This window comes from Bos javanicus, chromosome 18 (genome assembly GCF_032452875.1).
Source record: "Bos javanicus breed banteng chromosome 18, ARS-OSU_banteng_1.0, whole genome shotgun sequence".
NCBI classification, from domain to species: Eukaryota; Metazoa; Chordata; class Mammalia; order Artiodactyla; family Bovidae; genus Bos; species Bos javanicus.
In genome coordinates this window covers 47,065,542-47,077,330 of record NC_083885.1, presented here as the reverse complement: position 1 = coordinate 47,077,330, position 11,789 = coordinate 47,065,542, and the positions used below count along the sequence as shown (strand labels likewise).

The following is an 11,789-nucleotide window of genomic DNA, read 5'->3' as shown; positions in this document are numbered from 1 at the left end:
AGCCCGGATGTCGAGAAGGCGCGCGCCGAGGCCACGGCAGTGAAGACAGGCCGCTGAGACCCTTGGGAGGCAGAGCTCGCGCGGGAGTGCGCAGGCGCAGACGGCTGTCCCTCTTTCAAAGGTGAGGCTAGTAGGTCCAGCGGGCGCTGGGCGGGTGTGTGATGTTGGGACCCTGTGGGGATTGCCTAGGAGGGAGGTGGGAACCTGGGCTGGGAACCCCAAGGAAAGAAGAGGGAACCTAGACTGAGAGAAGGCCGGGAAGGAAAGCGAGAATCCGGGCCCTAGAGAAAGCGAGGAGGGAAGCGAGAACCTAGGTAGGGGAAGAAACTGGGAGCAAGTGCTGGGAACGCCGAGGTAGAACAGGGAGCCCGAGGCGGCTGTGAGCTCGGCCTGGTACATATAGGCGTTCTGATTGTGTAGCTTTTTGTGCCTGTTCTTGTGTGTGTGTGGACATGTGTTACTCTGTGCGACGTTATGGAACCTATTGTTTATGAAAGTCAGAGGGTCTCTGTGTGGTCTAATTTTTAAATTAGGTGCGAGTCTGTGTTTGAGACTGTGCAACTTTGGAGTGGCAACAGTAAGGGGTTTGTGAGTAAAATTTTGCTACTTTGCGTAGAAGTATGTAATGAGCTCTATGAGTTTATGTATGACGTGTGGCTGTGGGATTGGGATTGTGTAGTGGGTGATACAACAGTGAATATGTCACATTTTAAAGTATTTGTGCAGACAAGTAAGTGCACAGTTCACGGTGACTGTGAATGTGGCTGGTTCATTGTGTGACTGAGATGGAACACTTGAGAAAGTAGATTCAAGACTAGTGAGTACTATGTATTATTTAAATTGTCAGCATATCGGCCATTGCCTGTAAAATTTGACTCTGGCAAATAGACAAGTAAAAAAAATACGTATTTTTTAATTGGAGAGGAGGAGTTAAAGTAATTTTCAGGTGGTACAATCTTGTATTGGGAAACCCCGTATTGACTAATGACCAGTATGTTGACATAAGTAGAACACTGTTGGGAGCACAGAAAAAACTTTCTCCCATAACTGCTGGGAGTTTTTGCTCTCAAAGTTTGTATTTGGGTGAATTCCTGGACAATAAAGGTTCAATAATTTCTTCAGTCTTTACAAAGATGCTGAACATTTAAACACGAGATCAGCCTCATTTAGCTGAATAGAATGTTCAGTGTAGAAATCAGTACTTCAAACTTGTTTTAAAAGCAAAAATGCTCCCTCCTGCTGGAAGTCTGCTGTGTGAAAGAAAATGTGGTCAGTTTCTTCTCTAATCCCTCTATTTGCCCCCTCTTTATTCCTTCTAGGTTGATAGTCTTCAGCTGGAATGGATTGGGAGCTGAAAAAGAGAAATCATAAGTCAAGGACAAAAACAGGCTAACATGACTGGTACCATTACAATATAGTGTAAGTCATATCTTACTTTGGCATGGCCAACTCAATGGACATGAGTTTGAGTGAACTCCAGGAGACAGTGAAGGACAGGGAAGTCTGGTATGCTGCAGTTCCTGGGGTTACAAAGAGTCGGACACAACTCAGTGACTGAACAACAACAAATACCTTACCTTCTGAGAGACCCCACTGTTGGGAACTTCCAGATACAGTTCCCTTTTTATGGGCACAACCACTTCTCCAGATACTTCTCTTGGCATGCAGTGACCCACCTACTTGTAGGTCTTGTTCTTTCCTGTCAGTCCTCTTGAACAGTATCTAAGCCAACCTAGGCATGCTCCATCATCCATGGATTCCCCATCTGGAGCTCAGATGAGAATTAGTCCCCTTAGTCACCACCACTCCACTCCCCCATATCCTGGAAGCATGTACATTTCTCCCCCAAATTCTCTCATTACTTTGATTTATAGTAGTATTAGGGTCTAAGGAGCTCCTTGTTTGTTATAAGGGAGGAAGAAGCATCTATTTCTCTTCTCCCTAGAAAACTGTTCTAAAAATAATTTGCTGTGTTAAAGAGACATTCCCTTTTCTTAGCCTCTTCTAGCCTCTTGAAGGAGCCTCTTCCTCCTTGGAGTTAAATTAATGGTAGCAAAACTTTACAGTCAGCTGCTTTTTAAGACTTTATTATAGCATGAGAGACAATTAAAAGCTTGTTTGTTCACCATCTTTGGGACATCTGCTGAGACTGAGGTAGGAAAATTTCTTAGTTACCATCCTGTTAAAAATAATGACAACAGAAAACTCAGGTTTGCTGGAAAAGACATTAATAAATCAATAGACTGTATGTGTGTGTGTATGTGTGTGTGTGTGTATCAGAAAACTATGGGAAGTGGCTGTCAAAATACAAGATACAAAGGTTGTATGGTTTGTAAAAAAAATTTTGATGTTCCTGACAGACTCAAAAATTAAAGATTTAAGAACCAGAAGACACATGGTAAGTGTCAAAACTGACATTTCATGACGTTTCTGTAAAATTTCAGTAAAATTTTTAAACTTTCCAAAGTTGTTAGGAGATAATGAACAAGACAGAAGTGGTTAAAGAAAAATAATGCAGATGGGGAGTAGGCCTACCTGATACTAAAATATGTTTTAAAACTGTAATAACTGCAGAGTAGTCCTGGCAGTTAAATGAAAAGATCAGTGGAACTAAATATGAAGTCCAGATATACTCAAATATGTAAAGGAAATAAAGTGTATGATAAAGAAAAGCTATAAAAATTATTTTAAGTATTTACAGGATTAATTTCCTTCCTTTAAAAAAGATCTAATATCAATCCAGAAAATAGTTATTAGAAAAGTAAATAACTAAACTATTAACTATTAGTCTATTAGTTATTAGAAAAGTGAGACCTTTCACAGACAGGAAACTAAAGATGGACTGTGGTAATGTCTGTAGGGGCTGGTGGTGGCTGTAGACTAGGGAGTTGGTGGCCTGATTCGGCCTGGCTTGTCTTTTTTTTTTTTTTTTTAAAGATGAGGTTTTTTAAAAACTTTAGAAGCTTATCCTCTCTCATAATGAGAAAAATAAGAGCTAGAATCACAATGTATACTTTGGCAAGCATCGAGAACTTTGTATCAGTGGTACTCAGGGTATAGGGTGACAGGTATTTTCATGTATTGTTGGTCATGATGTAGGTTGAGCCTTAATGGAGAAGAACTTGGAAGTAGTTAGTAGGCAGCTTCGGAGAGAAAAGTGGTAATAGAGAGGAGAGCGGCTTGCCCAGAATCTAACTTTTTGCCCCAAGATCCTGTATCTCTAGCTTTGGGGATGAAATAATATTTGTCTAGCTCATTATCCACCTGTATTTGTGTGGACAGAGTGGACAAGCACCAAAGCAAAGGAAATAGAGTCAATTTTAATTGAGTCGTAAGACGTATGTGGTGTCATGTTGCTTCTTTTCGTGTTGGTTTTGCCTTCTTAGGAACCACCCCTTTTCTAAAGAAGAGCCCAAAGGAAGACTGGTCATCTCTTGTAAATCTCAAAACCATGGCTCAGGTGAGATGATGGTTCTTCTCCTTTTTCTGAAATAGTTTTGTTTGTTTGTTTAAAGACTATTTGAGCACTTGCTTTTCTTGTACTAAAATCCTCCTGTTTGCCTTCCCCTTTAGGAAGGCAGTACCCACTTGTTCTATTGGTCAGATAAGCTTTTACCTTCCACAAATGCCCCTTCTAATTTTAACCAGTGTTCACATATTAAGTGGGTGTAATCATTCAACATCTTTTCTCAGTCTTCTCCCAGAAACAGTGCTAGAACAAAAATGCATTTCTTCAAATTAAAAGAGAATATAGTACTGCATGGAAGAGGGCATGGCAACCCACTCCAGTATTCTTGCCTGGAGGATCCCCATGGACAGAGGAGCCTGGCATTCTACAGTCCATAGGGTCTCAAAGAGTAGGATGTGAGTGAGCAGCTAAGGACAACACAGCACATAATACAGCATGCACCTGTCTTGCAAAGAAAAGAACAGTCAAGATGAAGATAGAATTGACAGATTGCTGTTAAGTGTCAAGAAGTCCTGTCTTGAGGTTTTGAGACGAGAGCTATGCTTGGCAGATTGTACAAAAACCAAGAATCCTCTATTTCTCCCCTCTGATCCTTCAAGAGATCCTTGAATTTAAACTGTTAATGTGTACTTTAATATCTTCCTCTCCCGTAATGGATTGTCTTAAACATTCTTCTAATGTGCTTTGGGTTTAATACTAGGCAAACTGTAAGATAAGAGTTAACTGTTCAATGTTATTGGCACAGAGTTTTTGTTTGGGCTTCCCTGGTGGCTCAGCTGGTAAAGAATCCACCTGCAATGCGGGAGACCTGGGTTCAGTCCCTGGATTGGGAAGATCCCCTGGAGAAGGGAATGGCTACCCACTCCAGTAGATACTGGTGATGGTTACATAACATTGTGAATGTACTTAATGGCAATGAATTATATACTGAAAAATGATTAAAATGATAAAATTTTATGTCACATATGTTTCACCACACACACACACAGTTAAACAGAAAAGTATAAGAAACATAAAAATCCATAAGTGAGCATTGGGGCAAACACTTGGAGGATTGGAAAAAGAGCAAAGGTATTAAACCATCAGCAGTATCTATATCCAGAGCTTTTTCACATTCCAAACAGAAAGGAAGGGAAAGTCACTCAGTTGTGTCTGACTCTTTGTGATCCCATGGACTGCAATCCGTGGAATTCTCCAGACCAGAATACTGGAGTGGGTAACCATAATGTTTTGTTGTTTTCAGTGTACCAGTCTTGCAAATGTTTGTTGTATTAATACTGAGATGTTTTTATGTTGTTGTAAATACTGTTCATTTTTATTTCAAATTCCCATTATTTATTAATAAAATGCAGTTGATTAGTATATGAAAATGCAATTTCATTTTCGTTTATTAACCTACCTTCTCTCTAAACTTATTCTAGTAATTTTTTGGTAGATTCTTTAGGATTTTCTTCACACATAATCATGTCAGATGTGTAATATTACTGTTGTCCATCTTTGCTTTCCAATCTATATTCCTTTTATTTCTGTCTGGCTTTACTACATTGTCTAGAACTTTCAGTGCAGTGTTGATATAAGTAGTGAGAACAGATATTTTTGCCTTATTCCTGACTAAGGGGAAAGGCATGTAGTTTTTGACTAAGTGTAACATTGGTGATTGGTTTTACATAAATGCTCTTTATCAGGTTGAAGAAATTCTTGATTAGTGATCATTTTTATCACAAATGAATGTTGAATTTTGTTAAAAGTTTTTATGCTTCTGTTGTTTTTTATGTATTATGTGGTTTTCCCCCTTTTAAAATTAACATGATGAGTTATATTGATTGATTTTTGAAGTGCTAAACCAGCTTATCCCTAGGATAAACCCCACTTGGTTATGATAGATTCATATATTCATTTTTCACATATTGCTTGGTGAATTTACTAACACACTGTTAAGGATTGTTTTGTCTGTGGTTCATAAATAATTTGGTCTCTAGTTTTTCTTGTAATGTTGTTGTCTAGTTTTGGTGTGAAGGTAATGCTTACAGAATGAGTTGAGAACTATTCTCTCCTTTTATTTTCTCAAAGAATTTGTGTAGAATGGTTATTATTTCTTCCATAATAATTTCTTCCGTAATGTTTGTTAGAATTCACCAGTGAAGCCATCTGAGCCTCAAGATTTGTTTGTGGGAAAATTTTTTACTAGCAGTTCAATTTCCTTAATAGAATTGTGGCTATTAATGCTATTCAGGCTTGCCTTGTGGCTCAGACGGTAAAGAAGCTGCCAGCAATGCAGGAGACCTGAGTTCAGTCCCTGAGTTGGGAAGATGCACTGGAGAAGGGAATGGCAACTCACTTCAATATTCTTGGCTGGAGAATTCCATGGACAGAGGAGCCTGGCATACTATAGTCCATGGTGTTGCAAAGAGTTGGACACAACTAATTAACACTTTGACTTCCATGCTATCAATTTTTTTCTCTTCAGTGAGCTTTTATAATTTATGTCTTTTAAGCAATTTGTCCATTTCATCCAAGTTATAAAATTTATCGGCACAAAATTGTTCAAAAATCTACTCTTTTTATCCTTTTGATGTTTATGTAATCTGTAATGGTGCTGCTCTTTCATTCTGTTGTTGATTATTTGTGACTTTTAGTTTTTTCCTTGATCAGTTGACTAGAGATTTATTAATTTCGCTGATTTTTTTCAAAGCAGCAACCTTTGGTTTCATTGATTTCCTGTTTTTCTGTTTCCTGTTTCTTCATTTCTGCTCTTACACTTTGTATTTCCTTTCCTTTTCATTACTTTGGATTTAATTACCTCTTATTTTTACATGGAAGTTTATATCATTGATATTGGACTTTTTTTTCCCCATAGGACATTTAATGCTCTAAATTTCCCTCTAACAAATTTAGACATGTTGTATTTTCATTTTTATTCATTTGAAAATATTTTCTAATTTATCTCATGCTTTCTGATTTGACCCATTTGTTTAGAGGAAGTTTGTTTAATTTTCAAATATTTGGGTATTTTCCAAATAGCTTTCTCCTATTGATTTCCAGTTTAATTTTGTTACAGTCAGGAAACATGCTGTATATGGTTTCATTCTTTAATTTATAGATTTCTTTTGTACCACAGATTATAGTACCATCTGATGAATGTTCTATATGTACTTGTAGAGGATGTATATTCTAGTGTTGTTGGATGGTGTCTTCTGTAAATAATCAAGTCAAATTGCTTGATTATGATGGTAAAGTTTTCTATATCCTTATTGATTTTCAGTCTGTTATACCCATCACAGAAAAGGAAGTCATTCTTAAGTTACAAGTGTGGCTGTAAAAGTGAAAGTCGCTCAGTCGTGTCCAACTCTTTGTGACCCCATGGACTGTAGCCCTCCAGCCTCCTCTGTCCATGGAATTCTCCAGGCCAGAATACTTGAGTGGTTAGCTGTTCCTTTCTCCAGGGGATATCCCCAACCCAGAGATCGAACCTGGGTCTCCCACGTTGCAGGTAGATTCTTTACCATCGGAGCCACCAGGGAAGCCCAAAACTATTAATGGGAAGGCTGACTGAGCTTTTTTAAATGGATGGAATAGGATGACACTGCTGATCACTCTTGGCATCACTGAAGCAGGACAACCAGACATCACACGCTCCTGACAGGACAGTGCTGGTGATTTAGTCGCTAAGTCATGTCTGACTCTTGCGACCCCGTGGACTATAGCCCGCCAGGCTCCTCTGCCCATGGCATTCTCCAGGCAAGAATACTGCAGTGGGTTCTCATTTCCTTCTTCAGGGGATCTTCCTGACCCAGGAATTGAACCCAGGTCTCCTGCATTGCAGGGAGATTCTTTACCGACTGAGCTACATGTAGGATTCATGTGGCTATAATTGTGTCTATTTTAACTTTAGGTTCTATAAGTTTTTACTTAATATATTTTGAAGTTCTGTTTTTAGGTGAACTTATATTTAGGATTGTTTTGTCTTTTTATGAATTGATGTCCTCTGTCATTATAAAATGCCTTACTTGGGACTTCCCTGGTGACCTAGTGGCTAAGACTCCATGCTTCCTCTGTAGTGGGCATGGGTTCAGTCCCTGGTAGGGGAACTAAGATCTCACATGCCACACAGTGCAGCCAGAAAATAAATAAATAAGTTAAAATAAAGTGCCTTTCTTAATCCCTGATAATATTCTTTTTTCTAAAATCTATTCTGTTTGATACTATTATAGCCATTCTGGCATTCTTATGATTAGTATTTATTTTTAATTTTAATTTTTTGGGAATATCCTAAATACTTTTTAACCTGGAGCATCTCCCACCTTTTCTTTATTTTTTTCAGCTGATTTACAATATTACATACGTTTCAGGTATACAACATAGTGATTCACAGTTTTTAAAGGTTAAGCTCCACTTATAGTTGTTACACTTATTGGCTGTATTCCATGTGCTATGCAGTATATTCTGGTAGCTTATTTATTTTATGCCTAGTAGTTTGTGCCTCTTAATCTCCTACACCTATCTTACTCCTCCCTCCTTTCCTTTCCCCACTGGTATCCACTAGTGATCTCTGTCTGTAAGTCTTGTTTCTGTTTTGTTATATACATTTGTTGTATTTTTTAGATTCCACACATTCGTGATGACATACAGTATTTGTATTTCTCTGACTTGCTTCACTAAATATAATACTTTCCAAATCTATCCAGGTTGTTGCAGATGGCAAAATTTCATTCTTTTTTTTAATGGCTGAGTAATATTCCTATGTGTGTGTGTGTGTGTGTGTGTGTCTGTGTGTGTGTGGCTATTCACTATGTCTTCTTTATCCATTCATCTGTTGATGGGGACCTAGGTGGCTTTCACATCTTGGCCAATATAAATAATGCTCTGAACATTGGGGTGGTGCATGTGTCTTTCTGAATTAGTGTTTTTACATTTTACCCAGGAGTGAAATTGCTAGGCCATGTGACAGTTCTAGTTTTAGTTTTTTGAGAGCTTCCAACTGTTTTTCACAGGGGCTGCACCAGTTTACATTCCCACCAGCAGACTATAAGGGTTCCTTTTTCTCCGCATCCTTGCCAATGTTTGTTAGTCTGTGGTCTTTCTGATGATAGCCATTCTGACAGGTGTGAGATGGTATCTCATTATGGTTTTGATTTACATTTCTCCGATGTTAGTGATGTTGAGTATCTTCATATGCCTGTTGGCCATCTCTGTGTTTTCTTTGGAAAAATGTCTGTTCAGTCTTCTGCCCATTATTTACTTGGGTTATTTGGGTTTTTATTTTAATATTGAGTTTGTATGAGCTGCTTATATATTAATAGCTTGGATGTATGTGTGTTCAGTCATGTCTGACTCTTTGTGACCCCATAGACTATAGCCCACCAGGCTCCTCTGTCCTTGAAATTTTCTAGGCAAGAATATTAGAGCAGGTTGCCACTTCCTTCTCTAGGGGGTCTTCCTGACCCAGGGATTGAAACTGCATCTCCTGTGTCTCCTGCATTGGCAGGTGGGTTCTTTACCACTGTGCCACCTGGGAAGCCTGTAATTTGGACCCTTTATTGGTCATTTGCAGAAACTTTCCCATTCTGTAAGTTGCCCTTTCATTGTGTTGATGGTGAGCCCATGTATTTTGAGATCAATATTCAGCTGTAGATTCAAGGGTATCACTCTACATATGTCTGGAGAAGCCTCTGTCTCTGTCTCTCTCTCTGCTGCTCCCTCCTCTTCAGTATTTTGCTTAGCAGTTCTAGTCATCTTGGACTCTTCAAACTCCCATCTCTGTTTCTTCCACTCAGAAAGACTGCTGGGCTCTGTGTTTTCCCTCCCTGTGCTGTGACCTGGAAATTGCCTACAGACTATAAGCTGGGCAGTCAAAGCTTACTTTGTTCCCTTTCAGAGCTCACCGTGCTCTGCTGTCAGTCAGCCAGTGCTTACAAACATATGTTTAATATATTTTTTATAATTTTTTAATTGTTTACAGCAGAAGAGAATCTCCTCTATCAGTTAATTTCCATAGAAGTTGACTTGTTTTGTTGGACAGTTAAGTAGGCTGAAATCAAACTTCAAACTTCAGACTCTCTAATTAGTGGCAGCCCAAATCTCTGCTTGATTTCTTTTATGTTTAACCAGAGGTCTCAAATTCTGACACATGAATGCCTAACTGGGGTATCAGCTAAAGGTGTGGATAAAGTTTGTTCAGTGTCCTTGGGCTCCCCCCAACTCCTGCCTCTGGCTTTCATTTCTTCAGGATTTCCCTGCTTCTTTTCCAATTACTGTTGTTGTCCTAAATTCTATCTTTTGTTCCTTCAAGCCAGTAGGACCATGGATTTCCACCTGGATTTCGTTTGCCATACTTGATGTCTACTTGGGGCCTGCGTTTAGGCTGAAAGTAGTGTGAATTGGCAGTTCTCCTGTCGTTCTTCTCCTAAGTATAAAACCTTCCCTCCAGTTTCTGTGTGTTTGGGTCACTTTTAAGTGCCTTCAGATAGTTGCTTTTTATAGTCAGCACTCCATATTCATTAGGTTTCCCTTCCATATCCACAAATTCAACCAACCACAGATTGAAAATGTTTAAAAAAAAAAAATCCCAGAATGTTCCAAAATGCAAAACTTGAAATTGCTAGACAGTGGCAACTATTTACATAGCATTTACATTGTATTACATATGGTAAGTCGAGGTGATTTAAAGTATATGGAACAATATAAAATAGATTATATATAAATAAACTACACAGTTTATGTAAGGGACTTGAGTATCTTGAGATTTTGGTATTTGCAGGGGGTCCTGAAATCCATCTCCCATGGAAACCGAGGCGTTGATTATATTTTTCTGGAGTTTAGAGCTGTTACCTACAGTAAATGTGAAATAAGAGCTACTCTTCCATTTTTGGAGAAGCCCAAACATACCTTTTTTTTTAAATCAAAAATTTTTAAGCTATAATCTACATAGAATAAAATGCAACTCATTTTAAGTGTTGATCAAGTTTAGGAACTTTGAGAAAGGTATAAAGATTTATTCAGTTACCACAACAATCAAGGTTACAAAATTTCCATTACTTCAAAAAGTTCCTTCATGCCCCCCTACAACCAGTTGCTCTCCTGCCACCATTGGCCTTTATTAAGGTATTATTAATCACACCTGCTTTTGTCACTGTAAATTAGTTTTCCCTCCTCTAGACTTTCATACAAATAGCATAGAATATGTGCTTTTCAGGGGATTAGCCTATTTAACTCAATGTAATTTTCTTTTGAAATTCATGTTATGTGTATCAGAACATTCCTTATATTGCTGACTGCTGTTGTTCCATTATATGAAAAACCACAACTTTTTAGTTATACCCTCACTTTTTGATAGACTTTTTTCTTTCACTTTTTGACTTTTACAGTAATATGCTCATATGTGGATTATATTTTCATTTCTGTTGACTAAAACCTACCTAGATTTGAAATCAGTAAATTATGTGAAAAATATATGTTTAAATTTATTAAAAAAAACTTGGCAAACTGTTAAGCAAAGTGGTTGTGCCATTTTGCTTTCCCACTAGCAATTTATGATAGTTATTATATTATAGCTGCATATCTTCACCAACACTTGGTATGGTCACTGTTTAATTTTAGTTAATTCTGCTGCTACGGCTAAGTCACTTCAGTTGTGTTCAACTCTGTGTGACCCCATAGACGGCAGCCCACCAGGCTCCCCGTCCCTGGGATTCTCCAGGCAAGAACACTGGAGTGGGTTGCCATTTCCTTCTCCAATGCATGAAAGTGAAAAGTGAAAGTGAAGTTGCTCAGTTGTGTCCGACTCTTCGCGACCCCATGGATTTACAGCCTACCAGGCTCCTCCATCCATGGGATTTTCCAGGCAAGAGTACTGGAGTGGGGTGCCATTGCCTTCTCCGTTAGTTAATTCTAGCAGGTGTGTTTTGGCATTTCATTCTTTTGAAATTTTTTGTTTCCCTAACAATTAAAATTGTTGGGTATTTTTTATTTTGCATATTTGTCTTTGATATATAGCTTCTGGATTTGTTTAGATCTTTTGCCAGTTGATCTGGATGTCTTCTTATTCCTATATTATGAGAGTTCTTTATACATTCTCAATACAAGTCTTTTGTAAGATAGAAATACTGGGAATATCTTTCCCAGTCTATGACTTGATTTTTAATTTTCTTAGTGGTGTCTTTCAGAGCTGAAGTTTTTAATTTTGACAAAATCCAGGTAAACAGGTTTTAAATTTTTATGATTGTTGCTTTTTGTGTACTACAAAAGTCAGAAGTCTTTGCATACTCCAGCATTATGCATATTTTATTCTTTAATATGTAAGTATTATCATTTTAGATGTTCA

The 11,789-nt window shown here is 38.1% G+C and overlaps 1 protein-coding gene across 5 annotated transcripts in view; it reads left to right on the top strand.

Annotated features, from left to right (window-relative positions):
• Positions 1 to 21: 21 nt before the first annotated feature.
• ZNF567 (zinc finger protein 567) overlaps positions 22 to 11,789 on the top strand; it is a 29,943-nt gene continuing 18,175 nt past the window's right edge. The window contains exons 1-3 of one of the 5 annotated variants that reach the window (XM_061385958.1): positions 22 to 121; positions 1,320 to 1,419; positions 3,387 to 3,460. In XM_061385958.1, the coding sequence (XP_061241942.1) occupies positions 3,452 to 3,460 (9 nt within the window). In that variant the 5' untranslated portion in view covers positions 22 to 121; positions 1,320 to 1,419; positions 3,387 to 3,451. The other 4 variants (XM_061385961.1, XM_061385959.1, XM_061385960.1 and 1 more) reach the window with 4 other exon arrangements.